We start from the raw sequence: 27,193 nt of genomic DNA, 5'->3' as shown, positions 1-27,193 counted from the left end.
GGTGGGGAGGGGAGGAGAGGGAGAAAAAAACACAAAACAAACCCAATGGAGCAAACACACAATAATTTTCACGGTCATTTACCCGAATCCCTTCCTTTTATTCACCTGATTTTTTCCATGTCTCTTCGTCCCTTTTTTGTCCTTGTTTTTTTCCCTTCTTTTTCTTTTTTTTTTGCTTTGATATTAAAGGGGACACAAGTTTTGCAAAGGCACATGAAATTCTCAGAATTTAACTCACTCACTCATTCTTCTTTGCATTTTCACCTAATCTTTTTGCTCTTTTCTTCCTCCACTTGCACTTCAAAACAGCTACCGCAAGCACCATCAACAAAAATAAATAAAATGATTCAAAAGTGAAAAGAAAACAACATCAACAACAACAACAACAACATCAGCATCACACACAAAACAAAACAAAACAAAAAAGAAAACGCAGTCACCAGAGACAATCCCCCTCAAGATGAAAAGATCTTCACGTTAAAGAGGACGGAAAGGGAGATACCACGACCATCTTATGGTCTGAATGAATAAACGAATGAATGAAGCACAAGTCAAAAAAAAAAAACACACACACACAGACACACACACAAAGCAACAAAAAACAAAACAAAAAAAAAGAAAGAAAAAAGGAAAGCAGAGTAAAACTAAACGGAGCGTAACAAAATAAAGTACACCCAGACACGTATGATGTGCAAACTGAGAAATTTGTATCACTTTCACCCGCTTTCTTTTCCCTGACTTCTTTTTTGTTTTTTTTTCTTTGCCCCCTTTCTTGTACGCTGGTTTGTAGTATAGCGTCATTTTTCCAGACATTGGTTCAACCAACCAACCAACCAACCAAACAACAACAATTATAAACGCGCCTCCCTTTTTCATCATCCCATTTCTCGAACCTTTCTTATCGCGTCTTGTTTCACATCATCCCTAACCTTTTCTTTCCACTTCATTTTATCTTATCAAACATTTCACTCTATACTTAGTTTTAACTACCCCCTTTTTCATTTTCACTAAATAAGACCTCCACTCAAGCAGCCATCTCATATGCTCATCAAGTGTCGTTCAAATTTGTGAAGAGAAGGAGATTTCATCATCATCTTCATCTTCATCTTCTTCTTCTTCCAACTTTCAGCAATTTTTGCTGCTGACATCATCAGCGTCCCGAGTACACACACGGAAACGGATACACGCACATATGCACATTTATGTATATATATATATGCCCTCACACTTTGCTGGAATTTATCCACTCTTTCCTCTTATTTTCATCATTTCTCTTTTTTCCTTTTCCTCTCTTTCTTTCTTTCTCTCTCTCTCTCTCTCTCTCTCTCTCTTCCACGTCATTCTCTCACTCTTCCTCTTCTTCACGAAAATGTTTCGTGGACATTTGGTCCCTCTTCTACTTTTTGTGGGCTGATCCTTCCGATGCCGTGGTGGGATCGGCTATACGTGAAGATGAACCAAATGTGCCCATTTCTGCCATTACGCTCTGCATACCCTCTTCATTTGCTGGAGTCCGCGGGTTTGTGGCCTCACTGAGGCTATCTGCTGCATTTCCCTGTCGTGTCTCCTCCGTATTTAATCCAATGTCACTTTGGGAGATAAATCGGCTCAAATGTTCACTACCGCCACCTTCCGTCCACAAACTCATTGGCAAATCTGCTGTTGCCATTTCGGAGGGCTCACCGCCCCGCGGTTTCACATCTTCGCCCGACAGGAACTCTTGGCGAAGCCGCGCTCCCCCGCTGAGCAATTGAGCAGAAAAAAAGTCCAGATTCTTTCGGTTGAGTATGTTTGGCATAACGGTACTGCCACACATGCTTTCCACGCTGGCCATTGAGAGGTTTGCCACCGAGTCATGAGCGCGACCCAAAGGCACATCGTTAGATTTTTGTTTACTCTCCGCCCGCGACGTATCACAACCACTGGACTGAGCATCCATCCCACCAGAAGTACAACTCATCGCAGTGATGGCACTCGCCGTCCGCTGCGCTCGTAAATTCGTGCCCCCAAGCAGATCTGCACGTAACGGAATGTTGCCACCCGCAACGGCCCGCTGCATCCGCCGGAGTGTCCGGGTGTTGAGTTGCGTCGGTTCCTCCGGATGGGGAACTTCGTGTGGGTCACCGGAAAAACATGAACCATCATCGCCACCGGTACCGTTGGAGACCAGCGCACGATCCTCATCTTCGTCTAAAGGCTGTTGACTCCCACGCGTTGGAAGGCGGAAGTGGCCCGGCACGTGACCGTCAAGTTCCGTCAGGCCGTCGTCTGCTGTACGTGACGATGTTGTACTCATAACTTCCTACTTTTTTCTTTTTCTTTATTTTTAATTTCCTTCCCTCAATTAGTAGTATTAATAGTAAATTAAATTATATATATATATATATTACTAATATTACCACCGTTTTCGTCTTATCCTTTGCTTGTTTACTTTTTTTTTTTTGCTCCTTAATTCTCGTTTATTCTCTTTGCTCTTTCTTCGTGTTGTTTGCTCCTTTATGTCTGTTTGTTCTTTCCTTTTGTTTAACTCGTTTCACTCGGTTTTGTTCCTGAAGTTCTGATTGATACGCACCAAACAGGCTGATAACTTGATCACCACGTATAAATGGTGAGGCACAAAGAGTGTGAAGCAGCGAGTTTATTTATTTTTTTTTTTTGTAAAAAAAAAATGTAGTGAAGAACGCAAAAAGAAAAGAAAAAAAGTGATTAAACTTCAGAAAAGTTGTTTTGTGGGACTTTTCTTACCTCTCTTTCACATCACCGCACAACATCAAATGCTGCCTTTCTTTTATATATATATATATATATATTTTGAAGAAACATTATTTCGTTACATTTCAATCCCAATCCCTTTCATTTTTATATAATGACTGAGGAGACCGCAGTTATCTGACGAAACCAATAGCCAAATCCATGACCGGCGATAATAAATGAAAATAACGTCACTGGCCTCAACATATACGCGACTACAAGTTTATCATATCAATTAAATACGTCCTCCTCCCAGCTTCGAAAAGGTTGCATTCCTTTTGCTAAGTTATATGAAGTTTTTCTGCATGCAAATTAACTGAGAAATGATTACTTCTAATTAGTTGTTATTTTTTTCTATTTCCTATCCCTTCTGTTTTTTTTTGTTTATTATTTTCTTTAAAAAAGGAAAGAGGAGAAATGATTAGAGATATGACAGGTGTGAATGAAAGCAACCCAAGTACATTTACTGATTGTGCGGCCACTGGTCCAACAGCAACACCAACAACAACGACAGCAACGGTATGACGTGGCATACGTGTGTGCGCATAATAGTAATAATAATAATAATTCATAATAAAAATATTAATCCTTTTCTCTTTTTTTTTAAAAAATATATATATATATATATATATTTAGAGAACTTGATATATCAGAGAGAGTTATCGGTGACCATCATATCATTCCTAGTTGATATCAAAAGTCCACATGAATTGTGAGGCACCGCTTTATCTCTGTTGCAGCAGCGGAAGTTGTCCTCATTATTCTTTTTTATTGCGATTATTATTGTTATAATATATATATATATATATATTACACTTTTCAATAATAATCATAATAACAAGAATAACAACAACGGCAGTGTCAACTAAATAGAAAAAAAAAGAAAAAAAAACACCCAAGAAAAAAAAAAAGGAAAAAATACATATAAATAGTAAGGAGACGAAAGGAGATATACGGGGTAAATAATATTGAACTGTTCCCCAGATATGGAAAAGAAAGAAAAAAGTGCACGCACACACACACATACAAATGAACAAACATACATACGTACATAGATGCATATATATATATATATATATATATATATTTATACATACAAAATGAGAAGCAGCATACCCGCACATTCACACATACAAATACACATGAAGAAAGAAGAAAAGGGGGAATTTGGAAAAGAAAAGAAAAAAGAAAAGAAAAGAAAAAAGAAAAAGGGATAGAGAGATTTGCGTAAAATTTACGCGTGTCCTTCCCTTCAAATTTTCTTTTCCATTCCTCAACCAAATTCCATCACCCATTACACGCCACAATTATATCTTCCTCATTTTTTTTTTTAAAATGCCTCTGAGTGAGTATGAATATAAATACATTAATGTATAAATACATACCACGAAGAATTCAAATATATGTCCCAATCCCTAATATTCACCTTTCTTTATCCTTACTTCATTTCAATCCTTTGCGCATGAGATGGAACTATTTGAATGGTATCCGCCACAAAGAGAAAACAAAATAAAAAAAACGCAGGAAAGAAGGCACTGTTGTGGCATGTACGAAATGATAATGATAATGATTTTTTTCTTTTTCTTTTTCCACCAATTTCTTCTTTTTCTTCTTCTTTTGCCACTGCTGCTTCTGCCTCCACTGCCACATTTCTTTTCCTTTTTCCCTTTCACTTTCTTCAAGAAGTGCCTGACGCCTGATTAAATGACGGAAATAACCGAATTAAATTACATCGCAACTATCAGGACACCACGGCACTTATGGGAGGAAATGAAAATAAAAATGAAAGAGAGATGAGGAAAGAAATTCAAATGACATGGTGAAAGGTATGTGATGTCGTGTAGGGGATATTACTGTAAACAACACAACACCGAAAGGGGAAACGAAAACAAAAACAAACAAACAAACAAAAAACAGGCAAGGAAAGAAAAAAAAGCCAAAAATATCAGGCGAAAATATTCTGGGAGTGTTATTCAGAAGGGCGCCAAACAAATGAGAAATATGTCCTTAAATATCCCTATTCCCTTTTTACACTTTTGATATGCTCTGCATTTGTCGACATAACTTCGCTCTTCTTTTTTCTTTTTATATATTCCGTTTTTTTTTTTTCAATCTTGGGACGAAAATTCACTTTCTTCTTCTTCCTTTCTCGTAGTCACCGCATTTATATTTCATATTCATTTCACTTCACTTCGTTCTCTTTTCTTCTTTTTCAAACTTCTTGTGACTTTTTTTTTTTTTTCCATCCTTCTGTCCTCCCACACACTCCCCCTCATATTTTTTTCCTTTCTTTCTTTTTTTTAAAAAAAAAGAATTATTCCATCCCTTCTTATTCTTATTCTTCTTTTACTTTTTTTTTTGTTTCTTTTCCGTAATCCCCTTTTTCATCCTTCGCCTACCAGTACCACAAATATAAATTTAAATATATATCAAATGAATATAACATATTACAATTTCTTTTGTTTTACTTTTGCGAGGAGGTTGTGCCACGCACATCGACCTGATCCACACGGCGGTCGACAACCCCTGAAAGGGATCCGGCGTTACGATCCACATTTGTGGGGCCTCCCGCCTTGTAGACGCCCGTGTAGAGATTTTTGTCGTCATGGAACTTAACAGCTTCTGCTTTTGTGGAATTGGAGGCGGGTGATGCCTTCGTGAGAATTTCAGCCACCTGCTCGGGTGTCATCTTCAACTTGGTGGCAATATCAGGGAGGGCTCTTGTGTTAAACTCCGTGAAGGTGATTTTACGGGCGCCCTTCGCCTTGATCTTGTTGAAGAGGAGGTCGGCATCTGTAGAGGTGAAGGTTTTGCCAATGATTTTAGCCTCCTTTAACATTTTGGAGAAATGGGCATTGTCCATCTCCTTCGTGGGCGCCGTGCCGAAGGATGCAAATGCGTAGAAGACAGCTTCCATGATGACAAACCGTAGATATCTTTTTTTTTCTTTTTTGAGGGTTTCCTTTGAGTGCTTACTTGAGAATGTATGTAGTGTGTAGTATTAGCTCTTGTAGATGGTCGCTTGTAGCTTTTGCTTTGTTTTCTCTCTTTCTTTCCATAGTTGCAAAGGAGGGATTGTGAAGAATTATATAAGGGCGGAAGAGGCAGTAGAGTACAAAAAAAAAAAAGAATGTAGTAACAGATACAATCATAGAATAGATAAATAACCGCCTAATAGAATGATGTGCTAAAAGCAGAGGTGCCATGAAGTAAAGAAGGGCGGATGTGTTGGGACGCAGTGAAACAATGCACACGCTGTTTCACCCACCTATATGTATATATATATATATATATATATATGTATATTTGAGAGATCACTACGCCCGATCGGTAATATAAGGGTATGCATTCAACACACATACACGTGCAGACACGGTTGAGGCCGTAAGAGCAGCCAACTGAGGTGGGGAAAATGGAGAGACATCAGGTGTGTATGTAAGGGAGAAAAACCTAACTCACTCTCTCCAACGAAGTTGTAGTGGGCACCCACTTACGCACGCAAATGTACATGCGGTGCTGCGTGCTGAAACAAGGAAAACAAAGCAAATGTGCGGGGAAGAATTAATTTGAAAGAAAAAAAAAACAATAACACTACCACCAACGAGGTGCACATCAGTGGAACATTAAAACCATGACGTGAAACGCGACGGCATCTAGCAAGGGGAAATAATAATAATAATAATAATAATAATAATAAAAGGCAAACCCCACTATTACCGGGACTGAATACGTAATAGGGTATAGTCAGGAGAAAGAAAATGAATTGTATCTGCAGTCCAGCCCAGCACAGACAAAACAGGAACCCCACTCTCTCCCTCTCAACAGGATCGCATCAGGAACCCACCAGGGCAAGGGTAACCGAGTGGCCAAAATCCGGGATAAACACACAGGGAATTAGAGGGTTACGGCAACAGCACGAAACAGTTCCCGAGATGAGGTGCCGAATTCATATTTCTCTTTTCCGCTTCTCTTCCCTTCCCACTCCTTGGAGCGACATGCTGCAACGCCTCCCACGCACTCATTCCTTTCGCCTGTGCGCATCAGCTTAGCGAACACGCGCCTGCCTCCCACCTCCAGGGATAAATAATAGCGAGCTCCAATTAGCCGCTTATACCGGCTGCATAAACCCCATTTGCAGAACATTGGTCCAGGGATCCGGGGTCGGCAATATTCGATATGTAAGTGGTTGTAAGTATGCACACGGTGTTTGTGTGCGGCCACGATTCAGTGCGTAAATGTGTCCCCGGGTCTTATAGCTGCCCATAATCCTCTTCATAACTCACCCTTCATACCTATTTCTTGTTCCAAATAAGCCTTCAGCCGACTCACCGAATCTGCGGGGGCAGGTTGCGCTGAAGGTAACTTTGGCATTTGCTTCCCGGTCGTGTCCGTGGATGCTAATGATCCTTGCTCGTATGGTTCTTTTCCAGCTCGGATGGGTTCCTTCTTTTCAGTAATACCAACAAATGCGCGCGCAACATCACCGCGGAGGGCATCCTGCTGAGCGATGAGCGCCTGCCGCTTCTCCTCACGCTGCCGCCGACGTTCCTCGAGTTCGCCCAACTCCTCCCGGCTCCCACCAAAGTGTAACATCCCGAATTGAGAAGTGGTCTTCAGTGAGTTGGGAACGGTGCTGGCAATGCTCTCTGGGATTTGGCGGAGGGTTTTGCTCATATCATCCACGGTACTAGAAACTGAACGGTTCGTGGTTACCAAGCGGCGGGCCTTTCCGTAGTATTCCGCATAGTTCACGAAACGGTCAGGTTGACAGTATCTGTTAGCATACTCGGCGAGACCCTTTGTCAGCTTTTCTCTTCGTTTATTAATTGATTGTTCCCCACGTAAGCGTTCTTCCGCAAGTTGTGCTGAGGGCACAAAACCCTCCGCTGACGGGCGCACTGAAGGTCCCGTCATTGGTCGGGGATTATCTTCGGCAATCGGAGGGCGCTCCGCCGCCCACGCTCCATCCGCTGCATAAGCCCGTGGATTTGTTTGACCAGCTGTTGTTGGAGCGGGCGACTCGTGCACGCTTGCGGAGTGGGGCCTGGTGGGTGCGTGACAGGACTTTGGGTCGGATGCATTTGTAAGGAGTGATGCTCGCGCTGAGGAATAGTAGTAACCGTTGTTCTTCAAATACCCCTCCTGGGACTTTGCGCCATTTCCAAAGCACTCCGTCAAGTCCTCTTTAAGCACAACAGACTCCAACATCTCAATACGTTCGCGCAGAGCTAAATTTTCAGCGTTTAGCTCCATCTCCCTTCGTTCGAGTTCTGCTTTCGCCTCCTTCACCACGTCAAAAGCAGAGCGAAGCTGGGTGTTGATGCTCATAATTTTCTGGAGGGCATCACATGCCTGCAGGAGTTTGTCCGATAATTCATTCACTTGTGCGTTAACGGCCTCGTCGTTTGAAGCCTCCACGTGGTACATAGGCTGTGGTCGCGTTGGGCCACTGTTGATGAGGTTGCTGCCAACAAGGTTCTGATAGTAGCTCAACTCCTCCTTTACATTTCCAAGTTCGCTCCGGAGTTGATTGACAACCTGTGTTACAGGGTCCTCAGCCACGTAAGGCACGTTTTTAATAGTTCTAGCTGTAGTAGCGAACATAAGCGTCGACATTGTTTCCTCCGCGTAGTTATCGGATGGGCTGATACACGCTAACATCGTTGTTAGTGAGTTTCCTCCTAGTGCATGCTTCAGGAGCTTGGTCAGTTTGCTATCACGGTAGGGGATGTGCAACTGATTAGCCCCCGCACCGTTTTTCTGATTGTGCTTTGATCGCTGGGCGAGAGAGGTGATCACTTTTCCCAAGGCAAAAAGTGACGTATTTATATCTATAGATTCCTTAGTCAGCTTTGAGGAGGGGTTGGCGTCAAGCGCCGTCAGCTTCTCTGACCCCGCCAAGTCTACAATGGTGAGCTGTGACTTCACACTATTCCCTGGGATGTCGCTATCGGAACGCTCTACGTGGATTGTGAAGACGCAGTGCGAGCGGGACGATTGCTGGTTCATCATATGACTTCCCATTTCTTTAGCTCTAGCACCAGACAAGAACATACGGCGCATCTCGCCGGGTTGGTCACACTCACATATGTAAAGGTTCTCCACTGTGAAAGTATCGTCACGGCACCAACGTACCTTTAGACCAGTGCCTTTAGAAGCTTCCGATGAGGGATTCAGCAAATCTGTAACCCGTTCATTGTATATCTGATAATAGCTGCACTTAAGGTGATATGATGTGTTAGCATCTGCGAACTGCTTTTCCCGAACACGATCGAAAATGAGCTGTATCACGCGGGGAATAATACCATGCTTTTCGGGGTCTGTGTCTATGTTGACTTTAGGGCCACCCCTACCGTTACGAATGTATTCAAACCCTTCAACTGTGTGTGTCTTTCCGCTACCTGTCTGACCGTATGCGAAAATGGTGGCACAAAATCCTTCGAGCACGTGACTGATCAGTGGACTCACCTCTTCAGCAACATCGTGCTGTTGCGCGTTGGGAAGGAAAACACGATCAAATGTAAAACAACGACCAACCCCTAATCCCTTTTCGGCAAGAGTAATTGTCCCAGCTTCTGCGTTAATCTGAATTCGGGAGGTTGTGTGGTTTCGTTCACTCGGAAGAAGGGGCCTACAGCGGGCAACAACACGTACCGCTGTTGAATCTAAAGATGGAGTGGTCATTCAAAAGTGAAGATGTGATCAACTATGAGACCCTCCTGCGGGTACACCTTTATGACAGGAAAGCAAAAAAAAAAAAAAGGATTATTTAAAGCGGGTGTGAGCCACACAAAATGTGCAAGAAAAAAAAAGAAGAAAAGGCGGAGACCCAAGCTAGTGAGCGAATAAACCGTACAGCAGCTGTTCGACCATAATTCATGATAGCGCAGAGGAAAAAAAGAAAGAAAGAAAAAAAAAGTCGAACACATCATGGCGAACACTATTAGTGTTGTTTATTGATTCGCGCAATTACACGACCGCACTTTCACAGGAGGGATATCATCATCAACCACTTCTCCCGGCCTCCCCCCCCGACCTAAAAGAATCATTCCTATCACATCAGTTTCCGCAATGAGACGAGCCATCTTTACACACAACCATAGAATTCCATGCCCAACGTACATTTATTTTTTAATATCCCTAAGGCTCGGATTCGCCGGTAGCCTTGCAAATTGAACGTTCCTCACACAGAAGAATTGGAAGATAAAATGGTGCTGGTAAACTCATGGACATCCATTATTTATTACTCTTCATACCATAAAGTGCTGCATTGAAGCTTCGGCTCTTGTTGTTGAGAAGGTTTCTCATTTTTTTCGTTGGAGCAAGTTTGCTGTTCAGTAATCCTTCCTTCTGTAAGGTGAGTGCCACAGAAGGGTCCCGTTCCACGTCCTTAGCCAACTTCTTTGCGTTAACGAACCGCCTATGCAACACCGGCGTTGGCGTGTAGTCCTCCATCTGGAACTGCTTTTCCGCTGGCTTACTAAAGAACTCACGACTGCGGTACGCCATGTCTGGATTTTCACTCTGCACAACGTAGTGTTGCCTCACTGCATACTGCGGATCCAACCCATATAGCTCAAACTCCTTTGTTAGGCGGTCCATATCGCTGGGTGGCACTTGTGCAAGATTGCTGTCAACCACGTGACTACAAAAATCAACTTCCAGCTGTGTGACCACCTCACGCACGGCCTTTGCTTCACGTTTGTCTGTTATGGTGTACACCCAACCAACATTTCCCAGTCGTCCGGTTCGACCACACATATGCTGGAAGGAACATGTGCTGTGGGGACAAAATGTGATGAAGACATGCGAGACAAGCGGTAAGTCAACCCCAAACGCCTCTGATTCATGTAGTAAGAGAAACTTCCATGAGTCACGAAACACACCATCATGGTAAACTTCTGAGAAGAGCTTTACATCCATTCCAAGCTGGCGTAGCTTCGTGCGCACCTGTAGGATGTTGTCTTCATAGCGGACATATATCACCGCCCGACCAGGGATCGTAGCCCGTGCATTCCAGATGAGTTGCACAACGTATTCGTACACATCCTCGTGGGCGAGATGAAAGCTAAAAAGACAGTGTATCGTTGAGGGAATGCGCACAGCGGAAAGAACAATCGTGTGGCGCTCCAATTTTACGCACAACGACTTTAAATGATCTTTGAGCGCAGTTTCCATATCGGCCGACACGAGCCCCAGCTGCAAGATAGATCGAATGTGAGGCCCCGGCAGTTGATGCAGGGTTCCGAGCAACAGTTCGCATGGGAGCGGATTCCGAAGCCTCTCCCGCATTTCGTGTACGGGAGCATGAGGGGGCACCATTGGAAGTTGTACACCCACATCATCAACGTAAACACGGCGAAGATAACCAAATGCCTCGAACTCCATTTTCTTTTCGAATAACAATTGGCAAAAAGTGTCTGCCGTCGTTATAAAGATCCGCACGGGTCCGTGATCACTATTCAGGGAACGGCGAAGGGTTCGATAGTACGCCTCATATTCTCCTGAAAAGATGCCCATAAACAACCATGTGAAATCGTCTCGAGGTCGGTCCACCATGGCACCACCCAGTTCCCCACAGAGTGCCTGCAACTGGTCGCGGGCTCGCATGGCAGTAATGGCATTACTAGCAACAAATACATTCAGTCCGGCAGACTCGTTGCGGACCGCTTGTAAGAGGACAAGAAGAAGCGCACTAGTTTTCCCGCTCCCCGTCACGCCATTAAACAATACATCGTTATGATCTTCATGAAGAAGGGCGGGAAGGAGGCGACACTGAAGTCGCGTGGGCGCTGCACTGTATTTAGCTATAACTTGTTTACTCAACGTGGGGCAGAGCCCGAGCGCCTCCCACGCCATGCTACCTTTATCTTTGGCGGACAGTATTGTTGTTGTTCTTCTCGAATTAGTGGACGCAACTGCTGGAGAAGTTGCGAGCTCATTAACCCGAAGGTCATCGAATATGAGAGTCCTCGCACGCTGTTGGGCCGCTTCCAGCACAGTCCCCTGTAGGTCGTTATCTGTGATGATTTTATTATTGATACTCTGATCCGTACCATAAAGCTCGGCAAACATTGTTTCCGTCGAGTCCGTGAGATCTAACGGCTCATTCACTTCCTTTTGATTGTCGTTTAGGTCCTCACTGATCTGTACGGCATTTTTCGCTCCTTCTAACAATGCCGCTGCACCACACCCCTCAAGCACACATGTGCGAGGCGATGGTGCTCTTTTCGGTTGCGGCAAAAGCGCGAGGGGAGTGCGTTCGGTGCTGCTGTAAAGTCTCTCCGTCATATCCCTCTCTAAAGCCTCAGCTGATGGCCACAATTTCTGTTGATATCTGTAATAATTCCCCCGTCCATTTTTGCGAAGTTGCATGATGAGCTTGAAATCCTCATATTGATCCAAAATACTCCGCAGGCCTCTTCCACTGTTTGATTGTATGACATTTCGTTGCATTACAAATAAGGGGAAAGAGCGCGGAAGGCAAATATTAACTTCACACGGGCAGTGGCACCTGCGAATGTGGCTGCGGTACAGTCTTTCCATTTCATCGATTCAACTTCTGCTCTCCGTCTCGTTCCTTTGCTAAAACAAAACAAAACAAAACAAAAAAAAACATTATATCGTTGCGTACCACGTATGAAAAGAAGAGAAGAAGAGGAGGAGAAAAATATTTTGGTTGCGAGGACGGGACAGGGTCGCAAAAAAAATAAATAAATAAATAACAAAAACAACAAATAGGACAAAAAGAATGGTGTGGTTGTGTGTGATGTGGAGAAGGGGAAAACAAAACACCAGCGCATAAAATGTAAATGAATCGGTAACGCACATTGAAACCATATATGTAAGTAGCAGGGGGTGACGGAAAAGGTATTGCCGACAGGCGAAGAAGTGATATTTTTATTATTTGTTATCCTCTGATCTTGTCCCCAAAAAAGAAAAAAAGAAAATCTCCCCGCCTTTGCCCCCAATCAGTTTCAAATAAAAAAAAAAAAGTGGTTACTGAAATGTGACGCCAATGTAAAGCTGCTTTTCTTCACAACATCGATGTGAGGTGGAAAATATCTGTGCCTTCGTCTATTTATGCATTTGCAACAACAACACGGTACATCCAAAAGACTTTCCCTTTCTTTTCCTTTCTTTCTTTTTCCACCTATACGATATTATACACCGTAACTTCCGGTTGGATGGAAGACATGTGGCCTCATCCGTATGCGGCATGCGGGCGCAAAAATTAAAACACCATCAGCGGCAATTACGCGTTTCGCTCAATAAGTTTTTTTGTGTTCTTTTATGAAAAAATCTGCGTCCTCTTTTTTTTTTTTTGCTTCTTTTTGTTCTCCCCTTCCACTCTTCCTTCTTTGTGCTTCGCGTTTCAACTAAAACGGACACTGAGCTCGCTTTTCGAATACCTCTGGTTCCTCCTTTAGACAACGGCGTGCGTCGTGGTTTAAATCATAATCGTCATTGTTTTTATATCCACTAAACACCTCATTGAGGACACGCATAATAACATTAGTTGCACGCTGGTCTGGTGTCCAATCCTTTTCAGTGAGTCGCTCACACACATCACCCTTTTCCCCAACAAGCGGACTATAAATATTAGTAATGAAACTTACCTTTGGTGGCTTGTCGGGGTAATCGTCTGTGAATATTACTGAAAGACGATATGCATTTTTCTTCTTCTGCTGTGCTTCATCACTATTACTGCTGTAAATGCTGTCGGCTGGAGCCCGTGCCACAATATGCCATTGATAAACGTTTTCACTTTCAACAGCGGCAATGAGAGACACCACCGGAGCACTACGACTAATGTCCGTCTTTAGAACGTTAAGATCTTTAGCAATCCGTTTCATCGCAATTGCCGTCATCTGTGTGTGTGTGTGTGTGTGTGTAGGGGGAAACAAAACAAAACAAAACAACTCCGGTGCTAAATGCTTACGGTTCCGTTAGCAACACCACAAGTTGTCTCCACTGATGCGAGCCAAATGGGAATGAGCCCCGCCTCCCTTCCTCTTCGTGTATTTATGCACTAAAGGAGATAATAACAAAAAAGGGGGAAAATTGAAAGTAGCGTAAAGAGAACAAAGAACCAACAGGTAGTAGACGCAACTGTCAAGCACATAAATGCTGCAAATATTGTTACAACGACAACAAAAACAACAACAAAAAGTGATCTTTAGAGATATGCGCTTTTTGAACTGCATCAAACACATTTCACTACTGAAATTTCCAAAGAGACACGGTATATTACACACATGAGCATGCAGATGGACCGTGCGTGTGTGTGGAAAAGGAGTGAAGGACATGACAGAAGGAATGGAAACAAATGGAAAGAGAAAAAGAGGGATACAAACGAGTCAACCGAAGACAGTGAATGAAAAAAAAGTATGAAGCAGATAAAAGTTAGGTCACAGAAGTCAAGCGTGAGATACAAGACAGAGTAAAAGGGAACCGGGAGAAGCGCCATCAGCTTCCTTTCCTCTTTATCCCTCCCTCCCTCCATCTTTTTCTTTCTTTCTGCTACAAACAGTACATATTGCATACATCGTGTGTACGGGTTTCTGTTTGTGTGCATTCATGCCCCGTTCCTCTTTTTATCCTGCATCACATCATTGTCTTAAGTTCTTCATTTTGTTATCCCATAATTTCGGTTCCGTGTTTTTGATTTGTGAATTTGGGAAACACAGACTGGATGATAGAGGTGCCATTAACCAGCCATGATTACGGTACTCGTCTCCCTTCCCCTGGTCCCTCCTAAAGTCCCAATCACGAGTTTGAAGAGGGAGGAGGGGGGGGAAAGAAAAACCAAACAATAGCAACAACAACAAATAATAAAAAGAAAAAAAAGCAAACCTTTAGAATGCTCAGCAGGAAGATGCTTCAACGACACCTTCCCCCCTTTCTTCATTCTTAGTTGTTGTGTTGGTGTTGGAAGCCAATCTCTTGACGAGTAAGCGCCTTGCACCCATCGTGTACGCGTCAATTGTAATAAACCCAAGATTTTGGATATCAACCTTCGCGAAACTGCTGCGTATTTTCTCCTCTGATGGCTGTGGTGCACCCAATTCAGCAAAGACATGAATCATACTATCTCTAAATCCTTCATAATCCAAAGTACCATCGTCGTTAACATCATACAACTTAAAGTGCTCCTGGCATAACGCCGCAAACCGCTTCTCATCGTGCAGTGTTTGTGAAATCAACATGTCTCTCACGCTCACACCAAAAATCTCCTGTTTGATGAGGACGCATTTCTTTAGTTGCTCCTTATTGAGAGCAGCGGGGAGGACGCCACGCTCCTCAAGCGCCTTCACCACCACCTCCGTCGCAACATTTCCCACAAGACCGTCATCTTTAGCGAATGGGCAACCGCCCATACCACACAGCGCGCTGTCGATCATCGTGCAACCGGCATCCAGCGCTGCAACAATTTTCCCTCTCGCCTCCACCGCATTACTGTGAAAATGTCCAGCAAATGTTACATCAGGGAATTTCTTCCGTAATTGAGTGAAGGTGTCAAATATGAGGGGCGGTTGCGCTACTCCAGTGGTGTCAGCAAGACTAATGTCACGCGCCCCCGATGCGACAAGTTCTCCTACCAAATTTTCCACTAAATCAATACTGTGCGACTCGCCATACGGATTACCAAATGCCATAGAAATGTAAATGAGAAGCTCCCTCCCATTGACGTCTTCATTGGGAGCCACGGGGTTTGAGCTTCGTTGCGCATTGAAGGCATCTGTGGCCTCCTTTATGTTTCTAATTTCATCAAGGGACATTGCAATGCTCTTTTTCGCATTACGTTGCTGAAACCGCTCGCAGCAACCAATCGGATACCCAATGACACTCACTCCCGGAGTTTCCAATGCCTGCTTAAACCCAGCGAGTGATGCAACAACAACAGACAACTTAGGCGCTGCCTTTTCCTCTTGCATAGTTTTCCAACAGTTAGCGATAACTTCGGTGCTATCACGCATTTGAGGAACTGCTCGCGGTGACACAAAAGAGCCACAATCAAGAGCATAAAAGCCACACTTCAGGAGAGCTTTGAGGTACCGTATCTTTTGTTCTGTTGGGATAAAATGTGGTAAGCCCTGCATCGCATCGCGCGGGCACTCCACCATGCGAATACTTGACCTCAAGGGTAACGTTCGAAACATATCTCTAATATAAGTGATACCGTTTTTTTAAAAAAAAAATGTTGTTGCGTCTCTTTGCCTTATTAAGGGGCAAAAAAGAAAAACAAACAAACAAACAACCAATGATTGCACTAATCGCCCGCTTTGTCTACTTTACTTTTTATCTTTCCTCCACTGTTTTTTTTTTGACACGTACGAATGCCCTTTAGTTACTCGTTTAGTTTGCCTTTCAATTGGTTCCACTGTCCAAGAGCAGCAACACACTGCTGCGGAGTCGGATGTAAGTGTGTGTGTGTGTGGAGGCAACGTAAGTGTATGAGCAAGTTTGTTTCTTAAAATTTTATTTCCTACACACAAAAAAGAAAAAGATGAATGTCTACAACAACTTTAAAAGGAAAGAAGGAGGGGGGGGGGAAAAAACACCCCCACAAATGGCAACAACAACAGATTTATTTATATGTAAATATAAATAAATATAAATTAATATGATAGTAGGGAAGGTACTATTCAGAGAAGGGAAGAGAGTGGTGGAAATGCAGCACAACAATTCCCCGAGCAAACTAATGCGTTCAGCAGACCTTGACTTCAGCCCTACACCAAATGAGAAATGGTTCAAACGGGTTTGAAAAAGATTCTTTTTATTTCTTTCTTTAAATAAAATGAAAAAAAAAAGGGGAAACACAAAAGAGTGCATATGTGTATGAAAGAAAAGGCGTGGAAGAGAAGAGAACAAAGGGAGGTGAGGGGAGGGCAAAAAAAGAAAAAAAAAGGGGATAACATAAAGTCCAGATATTAATGGGAGCACTTTGCACGAATAATTATAGAACACAACTACAACAACAACGACACCAACAACACACAAACACACAAACAAAGAAAAAAAAAAGGAAGAGAGGGAAGCGGCGCCAAAAGCTCCACGCCTGCGCGTGCATGAATGTAACTTTTACTCGGTTGTTGAGCGGGAAAAGAAACCCCAACGACGAAACCAACCGCTTCTCCCGCTTTCCTCCATTTCACCACCATTAGTGAGAGGAAAGATAAAGTTAAAATAAAAATAAAAAAAAAGAAAAAAAGAAATGAAGGAGAGAGAAAAGAAATGAAGGAACAGAAAATGATAAGACCAAGAAAGAATGAAAAGAAAAGTGACGGACAGTAATATCCCTATCCCTATCTCTTCTAGTTTTTTTCCTCTTTAAACGGTAACAACCCTGCCTACCCTTTTCCTTCACCTTAATGTTCTCATATTTTCTGTACCAGAGGCTGGCGGTTGGGGAAGCAAGGGCCAAGGTAGGGGAGGGGGAGGGACAAAAAAAAAAAACCCACATTTACACGTGTATATGTACATGCAAGATATTACTGTGGGATTACCGTTTTAATTGAAAAGAGAACAAACAAACAAACAAACAAACAAAACACACACACACGCGCACCGAAAAGAAATCAACACCGATGTTATATGAGCTAGAACGGTTGCTATGTTATCCCTTCTCTGTTCAAACACTCTCTTCCGCCATCACTTATTAGTTGAACCTGTTTGGACCACTTCCCTCTTCCCTCTGATTTTTTTTTAAGTATTTGTAAACGGACATATGAAGGTACGCACACATAAGATACATACAATAATAGTAATAATAATAATAATGATAATAATAATAATAACAGGAAAAATGACGAACACAGTACCAATTAAAGCCTTCTCAATGCAGATTCCCCTACCGCCAGCGTACCACCAAATACAGCAGCACAAATGTCACTACTAATACGAACCGCAACGACGGCATCCAAACGTGTAAATGATAAAACAAAAACGAAATAACAATAACAACAACAATATCCTACGTCCATCCATATATTTTATCGACCCGAAAGCGCACATTAACAAATGGTCATAACGCGCCCGACCCCTCGCTGCTCCCGTGTTAGGATTGCTTGGGGTTGTAGAGCTCAAGTGCATTCCCAGCATTTTCATTTAACCCCCGTTGTCCTAAGAAAAGTGCATAGGCGTCGTGATCAACTACCACCAGTTTCCCCTCCCGCTTTTCCGCTACCACCGGCGGAAGTTCGCCCTTCTCGAGGTCAACAATCACATTGTTGTTGTATAACGTAGCTTCATCTACTAGGGAAACATATTCCACAAAGTTCTCTGCAAATAGGCGGAAGGAGCGAAGTTGAGTTTTGATAGGCACGCTTCGTCCTGTTGAGAAGTTGCGAAGGATTCCGCGGCGTACCGCAACTTCAGGCTCAACCGTTATTGCTAAGAGTCGAATTACATATGGTGGAAGGTGAGACTCTGACCGTGGTCCCACCGTCCTAAAGTATTCTTCCACTTTTCCACCATCCCGATAGCCCGGTCCCTGTTCGTACAGCACACGATGGGAATTGCGCACCATATCAATCACCTGCTGAACAAACGGTTTCCACATCATTGTACTATCGAACACAATGCTGCGCCTCCCATTCACTGCTCTCACCATGAGTTCCTCTGCCAAGCGTGTGCTATACTCGTGCTGCTTCTCCATGTCATTCGATACCAGGTAACTCTGGCTCTTGTAGTTATCAGCACTAATGATGACGCTATTTGCCTTGTGCTCCTCCCACCATAAACTACCAGAAAGCACAGACACTACAGTGCTTTTCCCTGCAGCCACACCTCCTCCCAGAAAAATGAACACCGGTGCCTTTGCGCTGGTTTCATGAGAATCCGCCGCCTCCGCAGAGGAACTCAACGTCTGTAGAGAGTCCCTCGACGACGAATGCTTCAAACCATTCGGAAATCCCTTCCTTTCAGGGAGCTGATTAATGCGTGAAACCGCACGATTATCCGCAGGCATCAGCTGTGCTACGGAACCTCTGCTATTTATCCACTTTGCAAGCGACGGAGCCGATAAGTCACCTTCTGGCGGATACACACGGTGCTTCTTATGTTTAACAGAGGGTGATATTTCCTCTTCTTGCAATGGACTTGCTGCACAGGGGGAATCATCGCTTGACTCCTCCGCATCCGATGACACCAGACGCACTGGTGGCAATGCGTCGCTTGATACATCATCGGCTTCACCCCCAGTGCCCCGAATGGTAGGCGTACCGTTACTCGTGCGCACTTGGTTGAATGAACAACCATTACTATTGGTGTTAGACTCTACAACTTCCAGCAATGGGCCGCTCTTCGGTTGGGATAGCGGTGGCACATAGATGATCGTTGGAAACCAATTTATTTGATATAAGCGCGCGAGTTCAGGCTCTGCAACAATGTGAACAACACACACCTGTGGTTGAGGGTTCAGCATCTGTTTCATGAGAATTTCCTCAAAGGTCCTCAGCGTCTCGCAACTCTTTGAAGAATAGTTAGCGTGAAATATGAGCACCACGCCATGTGGTGACTGGCGGAAACAGTTGCGGAGGTTGCTGAATGTTGCGAAACGAATGCGCGATGCATACCTTTCAAGAGGGGGCCGCTCAGGGTTTTCGAGGCCGTTTGTCCATGCTTCTTCGCATTTGTTAAAGCCCCGAGTATCCGCAGGCCGTTTACTAAGCAAAAAGGACGCCAGAGCTTCGTCCTTGTCCTTATCCTCGTCATCCAATCCATCAGCATCCTCGCTGCTATTCCTACAGAGTGGAAGCAGCTTTTCGCGTACAAAGTCCTCCGACTTTCTATTGGTTTGAATCATCAACTCTGTGTGGTGCCAATTCCAAGAAAAATACTCCGGCACAAACGTGTTGATCAGGTGAAGAAAATGTTCCATACAGTTCTGTGGGTCACACTCGTCTGAGCCCGGAAGATTCTCGACAACACTATCCATGGATGCTCTCGAGTACATATCAGAGCAATTAGCACTCCTTGTGCTTTCCCGAATCCGGGAAATAATCAGGTGCCGATCTTTTTTGAATCGTATTACCCACTTTCTACACAACTCCCGTAGGAGCTTTGGGTCTGAGCGCGTTAGGAAAAGCATCGTGCAGCACGCGGCCAGTTTGGAGACAAACATGTTTGGTGGAAGCTCAAGTGCCAAAAGGACATATTCAATGAAGGATACAGTTGGTGAAGGTGGTTGCATGGAGGTGATGACCTCCTCCTTTTTCTTCCCGATATTATGGTGTCTGATTACGGCCACTTCTATTACGGTGGAAGAAAAGAATCCCCCGTTTCCCAACCAATCTACTTCTTCGCTCATAAGAGGGGGAAAAGTAAAAATAACAACAACAACAGCAACAAAAGAAGAGGAGGAGGGAAGGGGAATGTGTGGTAGAGGAAGAGGAAATTTTCATAAAATTAACGCGTGTGGTTTGGAGGACTCTCTGATATGGAGAAGACACTGGGCATTCATGAGGGTGGACCCTCATTCTCACGTATGCAAGAAAAAAAAAATAATAAAATCGAGGATGCAAGTGGAAAAGTGGGGGAAACACCTCCTCTTTGAGGTAAACCGTCTGTGGAACTCAGAGCTTTTTGCAAAACACACGCAGATACACACAGAGACGTATACTACCAATAAATAAGCGTACGTATATATATGTATGTATGTGTCTGGCTATTCTGCACTTTCGTTAAGCGCCCTTTCAACAGCGACACCACTGTGATAGGTAGCCCCGCTTGCGGCATCAACAGAAACCCCAGTAATAATGAGCCATCAAAGGTAAACCCAACCAACAAAACCAGCAGAATAAACAAACTATCAAACGGTACGCCCAAAAGAATAGCTTGTAAATGAAGTCATTCAACTGCTTCCATGTGTTTCAAGAGGTGCGACACAAGCATGCGGACCTGCGCAACCTGCTCTTCCATGCACACGACAGTGGATGCTACAATGTGCAAAAACACGGCAAACACGCGGCTGTTTAGAGCTTCCTGCATCTTCACGCCTCTGTACAGTGCATAGTTGCAGTAATATCGCCCCGCGTCGTAAGAAATAATCCAACGAGGCTTTTCGTGATGATCGCTACCATTTCTCTCAATCGCATTGAGTTCCTCTATGAGGGCTGTTGTTGTTTCGAGCTTGCATCCCTTCACGAAAGCACTGTCTTTGCATGTACTCAAGGGAAGCTCATCATCGATGGGGTTTCCCTCCAGTTCATTGAAGGCGCGCACTTCCAGCCGCAATACCTTCTCCTTTTCGCGACTGTGAAGGCCCACGTTGACGAGAAGTACTCGATTCTCGGGATGTGTGGCTTCCAGATGAGCGGTGACGGATTCATTGAGGCGGTTGAAATATTTGGAAACGGCCTCTAAGTTCACGTCTAGTGTTTCATGATGGACATCCGCTTCGCCACTTTGTCTCACCTGTTCCGCTACACTTTGCGCAATGGTGGCGCTGGGGTTCTCCGTTATTTCCAAGAAGGGTCCGTATCCCGTTATGTAAAGTAGTGGTTTTGTAGGCTTCATTTCCACCTGCACCGCTGTAACCCCGGAAGCACGAGCAATGTCAGTGTGCTTCCTATTTCGCACGTACCTTAAGTTTTTTCTTCGTAGTTTTCCGTTCTTCTTTTCAAATTTCCTTTATGCTGGTGGGTGTTTGCCAACTGCGTGGTCCGACCAGGGGAAAGAAAGTAGTGTTAATGGTTGTTGAGGGAATCAATGCTCACGCCAAAGAACAGTATTCAGAAAGATCAAAATTTTATTACGTATTGTGTGCTTTTATAGAAAAAAATAAAGAAAAGGAAGGTGCATATATATATATATATATTATTTATGTATGCATGCATGTGTTGCATGGGCCGAAAGGAAACCAATAACACGATAACTTAAGGACAGTCGTACAATACACGAGCAACCATACCGACGCGCCACTGCAAACTAATGAAGGCGTGCCGGTTTCTGTGCTGGAAACGGAGGAATCGGAAGAGGTGGAAGAGATGTGTTTGTGTGTCTGTGAACCGTAGTCAAATGCATTTAACAGTACTTCCCACCGGAAATTCTTTGACCTTCTTTGCTTTAATTCTTAAAGGGTGACCAGGGCTCATCTTTGAAGAACATTGCCTGTTTATAAAAGTACACTTGCCAAAGCCACACCCCAACAGTGGAGGAAACACACACAAAACACAAAAGCCTCAGCCACGCCCATTCCGCATCAGGTCGGCCGCAGCACGCCGCCTCCGCTAAAATATCTGGATTCCCCGCCATATCACCGCGGCCACTGTAATATGTTGGTGTATTGCGACGTCCCTTCAATACGGATGAAAGAAAAGATCGTTGGCGCGGCATCGCCTGCCGCAAGACTGGAAGGGTTCGGGCAATAAACATAAGTATGACAACACGGGAAATTGCAGGTTGGTACGGATTTGTTGCTGCAACTTACTGGCTATTATTATGATTACCGTATGTCACTACAAATAAGTGGTTGGATCTGCAGAAGGGAAAAGAGAAAAAAAGAAAAAAAAAGTAAGAGAGAAGCGACGATGGCAACAACAACAGCAAAACGGAGAAAGGAAGAAGAAGGGGGAAAAAATGGAAATAATGTAAGATATGCATATGCAGCAGCGTTTGGCACCGCCCCACTTCATAAGCATAAACATATATATATATATATAATGTATCGGTGGTGTCACAGCTACATGTGTTTTGAAAACACAACCATCTTTTTTTAATTTTTCTACCCGTCTGTGGGACGGGGGGGGGAGGCGAAAAAAAAAAAAAATGTAATAATCACTTTGTTGCGCAACCAATGGGCACGCCATCCTTCCACACATGTACACGCACGTGTGACTGAGCCAATTTTCGTTGAGCAAGTGAATGAATAATTGAGTGAAAGTTCAGGTGGACACTCTCTTAGTCCATCCCTTTCCTTTCCTTTTTTTTTTGAGTATATATATATATATATATATATATATATATCCCTGCGTTTGAATTGTTACTATTCGCATTCTCTTTTTTTTTTTGCTTGTTCCGTTTGTTTTCGCGTCCTCTCCCTGTTTTTTTTAAACGTTTGTTTATGTAATGTGCACTCCACCTGGACACAATGTGGTAATCGCGTCACCACACGGTTTTCTTCCCTTTTCCCCTCCTTTTTGCTTCCCTATACAAATACATGCAAATAAAACTCCTACAGATGTTATTTTTATTTTAAACGTGATTCCCTCCCCCCCTATCACCTCCTTATATTTCATTTCCCAGCAATAAAAACTGCCTTTCCTCTTTTTTTCCTTTTGTTTTTCCTTTTTCGATTGTTTGATTTCTTCATTTTTTTCTTGTTGGCGTTGACGTTAATACCTCTTTGCTTTTCCAGTCATTCACTTACTCACGTACTGAATTATTTATTTGCTTCATTTCATTTAATTTCAATCCATTCCTTCGGGTTGTAATTGAAGGTCGCGCAACGTTGCCGACTTGGCGTGCTCACATGAAAGTGACACAACGGCCCGCACAGCACCACCACTAAGGAAAATAATAAAAAGAAAACACCAACCACTGAATAAACAATGAAAAAAACAAACAAACAAACGTGACGAAAAAACTGAAATGGGAGCCTTGAAAAGGCAAGCGGCGGTCACTGCGTCAATGATCATCATTTATTATTACTATCTTCATCATCATCATCATCATCGTAACTATTCCCACCAATTTAGCCTGCGCAACTGTACAACATCAAACAACACACACACACACATATATATATATATATATCTATATATATACATACATTTATATAAATATATAAGTATAGGCGTAACTCTCTGTATACCTGAAATTTTTCTTTCACTCACCTTTAATTTGTGTCGCGACTATTCTTTTTCCCTTCCCTCCATTCGCCTCTCTATTTTGTTTCAAAACATTTTTCTTTTCTCTTTAAAAAAAAAAAATCATCTTCCTTTTAATTGCCTCCGTTAACTTTCCGCCCCCCCTTTTTTTTTTTCGTGTTATCTTATTAAAACACTCACCACTTTTGTGGAGGTAAAAAAAAGAAAGGAAGGAAAAGAAAAAAAAATTTCGGACGATACCATCGTGGGCGGTAGACTTTTTTTTTTTTTTGCTGAAAGGAAGAAAATAACAAACCGCCATCGCATCGTGCACTCTTGTTAAAAATTTAATACTTATTATTCGATAATAAAATACATGTCAAGGTGAAACATGATATTTTTTTCCAAAAATTAAAAAAAATTGAAAAAAATACATAAAGTTAAGTGCCTAAACTCTTGCATTTATTAATTATACATATAAAAATAAATATATTTCTTTTCTAAAAAGCTCAATTTTGATGAGGAAGTGGAGGGAAATGGGTGTGGGAAGGAGGAAACAAGTGACGACAGAAACAATGAAGGGGTTCATGTTGAAAAACAACTGAGCTTTCAGGCAATCCGAAAGGAAATGCAAACGAAACAAAAGAAAATAGAAAGGTATCAAAAGGACAGGAATATATATATATATATATTCCTTTTTAATTTTTCTCACGTGTCTGTTTATGTGTGTCTCTGTGTGGAAACAAACATCGTCACAATGCAGAGGAACTCTGCATGAGGAAAGCGAAAACGGGAAAAATTAAGGAGAAAAAAAATGGGAAAAGAAAGTCTTGCATAGGCGTCTAAAATACTGAATGAAAAAGGAAGTGAAAACAAAACAAAACAACCATAGCCACTCTCAATAACAGCAAACGTGTTTTGGCCACCACCCATAATCACTACTAACAGCAACAGTAACAAATCAAACAAATTCAAAGACACACAAACGCAAAGACGAACAAACAAAAAAAGGAATCCCTTTGCATGTACCTAATGGAATGGAAGAATGAGGACGAAGCGGAAGGGGAGGGGGAAATTATAATTAAAGGGATATCGTACGTCAAAATGTGTAGGGAAGTAATACACGTGTGCGTATGGGAAGAATTGAGAGGACACAGAGGGGAAATATGTCTATAACACCACACAACACTTTCCACAGCTTTGCTTCTCCCTTTCTTCCTTTATCTCTTTTCTTTCCCTTCGTTTCGAAGGATGGTGGTTTACGGAAGGTTCCGGAAGGTTCTCCACGCCATCCTCCGGAAGCAATGGTGAAGGCAACTGCGGCGTATCCGGAACTTCTTCAGAGACAACCGACACTGTTGACGACACGGGTTTTGGCAACACCTCCGGTTTATCCAAATCACTGACATCCAGTGATGGAATTGACGAGCAAAATGACCTAAGAACCGCAACCGGTGGGCTTCTATACGCTCCAAAATCCATGTAATATGCCTCCACCCCTGATGTGACTGCAGGCATTGGCATCGGTCTATAAACAACCGGGTCATCCACATCCAAACCAAGTTGCCTTAGGTCGTTGGCACCACATGTATACACGCAACCGTTGGCACATGCAAACATGCTGCCTTTGGGACCTGCTGCAATTCCCGTGCACTTGGCAGGAAGAGGAATGGGAGTGAAGGTTAGCACTTCAGTCACGTGCTCGCCTAATCCCAACTGTCCACTTTCATTGTTACCCGCTCCATACACCATGCCACTACTAGTTAGAGCTAAGGAGTGTCCACTACCTGCAGCGGCCATAACAAAGTAGTGGTGCCGCAACGACTGGTGAAGAAAAGGTCTTCGCCGCGCGTGCTGTTTCTGTCCATTACCCAACTGACCTTTGTTGTTGCATCCAATGGTGTACAACTGCCCATTCTCATCAATAAAAACATAAAAACCCGAACCGCTTGCTACACGCGATACAGTGGTTCGGGATAGTGTCATAATGCGCCGCGGCGTTCCTAGCGTACGGCTCGACACGACAGTTTTGTACAGCACGGAATCCATTCCCACCATATAGCAATCGTCACCATATCCCATGTCCATGAAACGTATGCGTCTAAAGGGGAAAATAGATGTTACCGGATTCAATACAACTGACAGTGGCTGCACCGAAAGAGACTCGGTAAGGCACGACAGTCGCTGCCCGTTTCCTACCACCATTAGGGCTTTGGATGCTACTTTTTTCATTTCATTGGATTTACCGAGTGGGGAGGCGGTTAATGTGCCTTCATCACACGTCAGCACATGCAGCCCACCGGAGGCCCACACTTCCTGCTGGTCGGTCAGTACTGCGAAGAAATTGTCGCCTGCTGCGCAGCCGCGGCATCGAATATTATTCGGGATATGTACACCGTCCCCTGCTCCGAATGTGGCCACCTGTTTCGTTTCCCGATCTACTACTGCACTTGTCTTGGAACTCATTGACATTCCAGTTACTTGATACCGTAAGGCATACATGGGGACAGCAAACATCATAGCCTGCTGTAGTACGCGTAATGTGCTCTCCGATACCGAACCCCGTGGTGCGGTGGCGCTGGGCAGCTGAAGGGTTTTATTTTCCTCGTATGGCTCCTTCCTTTGCAAATTTTCTGTCAAAGGAACCTCTTTGCATGCGGGATTGATCTCATTTACCTGCACACCAGAGTCCAGAGCTAACTGACGAGAATGCAGAAGCGGAAGCAGCGTAGTAAAGATGGAGTTCCCGCGATTGCTCAACCGCCGCGCTTCTATCCAAAACTCTGCATCCCGAATCATGCTCCTAAACTGCGTTACGAAGTTATATATGCATGTATGTGAAGGTGTAAACGAAACGAGATGATTACAAAAGAAAAGTAAGGTCAAGGGTGCACAAACATAGCTTGTTTGTTCGTGGGGGAGCTTCACATCCCGATTGAGCAAAAATCACAAAAATCCCTTTGGGAAAGGGCGAAGAATGTGGCAACAGTATCTAACTCCATCACTTGCGATGTAGTGACAAAATCACAGAAATTACAAAAGGGGAGAAAGGTCACAAACATACACAAAACTGAAAGCGACTTCTTTCTGCCTTTACAGCAACTTCCACACCCCACATCTGAGTGTCACGGATAAAACACTAGACAATACATATGAAAAAGGGAGATTGGCAGCAAGTGGTGTGAGTAAAAAAGAAAAAAAACGTGAGAAATCTACTCGAAAATGGGGGATGGTCAAAAAATCACACACAACGGGACATACAGTTTTCTGCCAACCTGTTAATGGGGAAAAAAAGAAAGGGGTAAAAGGAGCACCCCCCCCTTGTCAACCTTTCACTTCTCTTAAACAAGTCCTTTTCCCCTTTTTCTTGTTTTCAAAGAATTTATTTCTGTACATGCCACTTGGGGAATTCACTTCCTTTCTCTCAGTGTTCCCCATCAGAGCAAACACAACCCTTGTCACTAATCCTCGCACGACATCAACAACAACAACAGTGAGCACCTTACTTTGGGGATGTGGACTCATCTCTAATGGATTTGGTGTGAACTTCAACAACTTCGCTGTGCGAAACCTCGACCTTAAATTGGGTGTAGCAGCACGAAACCGTTTTCATTTCACGTGTACGTAAC

The 27,193-nt window shown here is 43.4% G+C and overlaps 14 protein-coding genes across 14 annotated transcripts; 2 read left to right on the top strand and 12 right to left on the bottom strand.

Moving 5' to 3' along the window:
- Positions 1-1,396: 1,396 nt before the first annotated feature.
- TbgDal_IV2730 (hypothetical protein, conserved) lies at positions 1,397-2,296 on the bottom strand (the record flags this gene model as incomplete). The annotated part of the gene is made up of 1 exon (XM_011774559.1): positions 1,397-2,296. One exon carries the CDS (start codon positions 2,294-2,296, stop codon positions 1,397-1,399), a length of 900 nt encoding a protein of 299 aa, XP_011772861.1.
- A 2,919-nt stretch (positions 2,297-5,215) lies between these two features.
- On the bottom strand, positions 5,216-5,668 carry TbgDal_IV2720 (hypothetical protein, conserved; the record flags this gene model as incomplete). Its single annotated transcript, XM_011774558.1, has 1 exon — positions 5,216-5,668. One exon carries the CDS (start codon positions 5,666-5,668, stop codon positions 5,216-5,218), a length of 453 nt encoding a protein of 150 aa, XP_011772860.1.
- A 1,355-nt stretch (positions 5,669-7,023) lies between these two features.
- On the bottom strand, positions 7,024-9,435 carry TbgDal_IV2710 (kinesin, putative; the record flags this gene model as incomplete). The annotated part of the gene is made up of 1 exon (XM_011774557.1): positions 7,024-9,435. One exon carries the CDS (start codon positions 9,433-9,435, stop codon positions 7,024-7,026), a length of 2,412 nt encoding a protein of 803 aa, XP_011772859.1.
- Positions 9,436-9,987: 552 nt separating this feature from the next.
- Positions 9,988-12,297, bottom strand: TbgDal_IV2700 (hypothetical protein, conserved; the record flags this gene model as incomplete). Its single annotated transcript, XM_011774556.1, has 1 exon — positions 9,988-12,297. The coding sequence occupies one exon, from the start codon at positions 12,295-12,297 to the stop codon at positions 9,988-9,990; it is 2,310 nt and encodes a 769-aa protein (XP_011772858.1).
- An 833-nt stretch (positions 12,298-13,130) lies between these two features.
- Positions 13,131-13,622, bottom strand: TbgDal_IV2690 (ubiquitin carrier protein, putative; the record flags this gene model as incomplete). Its single annotated transcript, XM_011774555.1, has 1 exon — positions 13,131-13,622. The coding sequence occupies one exon, from the start codon at positions 13,620-13,622 to the stop codon at positions 13,131-13,133; it is 492 nt and encodes a 163-aa protein (XP_011772857.1).
- Positions 13,623-13,957: 335 nt separating this feature from the next.
- On the bottom strand, positions 13,958-14,329 carry TbgDal_IV2680 (hypothetical protein, unlikely; the record flags this gene model as incomplete). The annotated part of the gene is made up of 1 exon (XM_011774554.1): positions 13,958-14,329. One exon carries the CDS (start codon positions 14,327-14,329, stop codon positions 13,958-13,960), a length of 372 nt encoding a protein of 123 aa, XP_011772856.1.
- Positions 14,330-14,618: 289 nt separating this feature from the next.
- Positions 14,619-15,914, bottom strand: TbgDal_IV2670 (3-hydroxy-3-methylglutarate-CoA lyase, putative; the record flags this gene model as incomplete). Its single annotated transcript, XM_011774553.1, has 1 exon — positions 14,619-15,914. One exon carries the CDS (start codon positions 15,912-15,914, stop codon positions 14,619-14,621), a length of 1,296 nt encoding a protein of 431 aa, XP_011772855.1.
- A 355-nt stretch (positions 15,915-16,269) lies between these two features.
- Positions 16,270-16,587, bottom strand: TbgDal_IV2660 (T. brucei spp.-specific protein; the record flags this gene model as incomplete). Its single annotated transcript, XM_011774552.1, has 1 exon — positions 16,270-16,587. The coding sequence occupies one exon, from the start codon at positions 16,585-16,587 to the stop codon at positions 16,270-16,272; it is 318 nt and encodes a 105-aa protein (XP_011772854.1).
- A 1,225-nt stretch (positions 16,588-17,812) lies between these two features.
- TbgDal_IV2650 (hypothetical protein, conserved) lies at positions 17,813-20,065 on the bottom strand (the record flags this gene model as incomplete). Its single annotated transcript, XM_011774551.1, has 1 exon — positions 17,813-20,065. One exon carries the CDS (start codon positions 20,063-20,065, stop codon positions 17,813-17,815), a length of 2,253 nt encoding a protein of 750 aa, XP_011772853.1.
- Positions 20,066-20,604: 539 nt separating this feature from the next.
- Positions 20,605-21,273, bottom strand: TbgDal_IV2640 (cysteine peptidase, Clan CF, family C15,putative; the record flags this gene model as incomplete). Its single annotated transcript, XM_011774550.1, has 1 exon — positions 20,605-21,273. The coding sequence occupies one exon, from the start codon at positions 21,271-21,273 to the stop codon at positions 20,605-20,607; it is 669 nt and encodes a 222-aa protein (XP_011772852.1).
- A 549-nt stretch (positions 21,274-21,822) lies between these two features.
- On the bottom strand, positions 21,823-22,131 carry TbgDal_IV2630 (hypothetical protein, conserved; the record flags this gene model as incomplete). Its single annotated transcript, XM_011774549.1, has 1 exon — positions 21,823-22,131. The coding sequence occupies one exon, from the start codon at positions 22,129-22,131 to the stop codon at positions 21,823-21,825; it is 309 nt and encodes a 102-aa protein (XP_011772851.1).
- Positions 22,132-23,346: 1,215 nt separating this feature from the next.
- On the top strand, positions 23,347-23,715 carry TbgDal_IV2620 (hypothetical protein, unlikely; the record flags this gene model as incomplete). Its single annotated transcript, XM_011774548.1, has 1 exon — positions 23,347-23,715. The coding sequence occupies one exon, from the start codon at positions 23,347-23,349 to the stop codon at positions 23,713-23,715; it is 369 nt and encodes a 122-aa protein (XP_011772850.1).
- Positions 23,716-24,734: 1,019 nt separating this feature from the next.
- Positions 24,735-26,363, bottom strand: TbgDal_IV2610 (hypothetical protein, conserved; the record flags this gene model as incomplete). Its single annotated transcript, XM_011774547.1, has 1 exon — positions 24,735-26,363. The coding sequence occupies one exon, from the start codon at positions 26,361-26,363 to the stop codon at positions 24,735-24,737; it is 1,629 nt and encodes a 542-aa protein (XP_011772849.1).
- Positions 26,364-26,793: 430 nt separating this feature from the next.
- On the top strand, positions 26,794-27,192 carry TbgDal_IV2600 (hypothetical protein, unlikely; the record flags this gene model as incomplete). Its single annotated transcript, XM_011774546.1, has 1 exon — positions 26,794-27,192. One exon carries the CDS (start codon positions 26,794-26,796, stop codon positions 27,190-27,192), a length of 399 nt encoding a protein of 132 aa, XP_011772848.1.
- Between the last annotated feature and the right edge of the window lies 1 nt (position 27,193).

This window comes from Trypanosoma brucei, chromosome 4, assembly GCF_000210295.1.
Source record: "Trypanosoma brucei gambiense DAL972 chromosome 4, complete sequence".
In the NCBI taxonomy this organism is placed as follows: Eukaryota; Euglenozoa; class Kinetoplastea; order Trypanosomatida; family Trypanosomatidae; genus Trypanosoma; species Trypanosoma brucei.
Note: the sequence above shows the minus strand (reverse complement) of the source record. Positions and strands in the feature narration are given on the sequence as shown.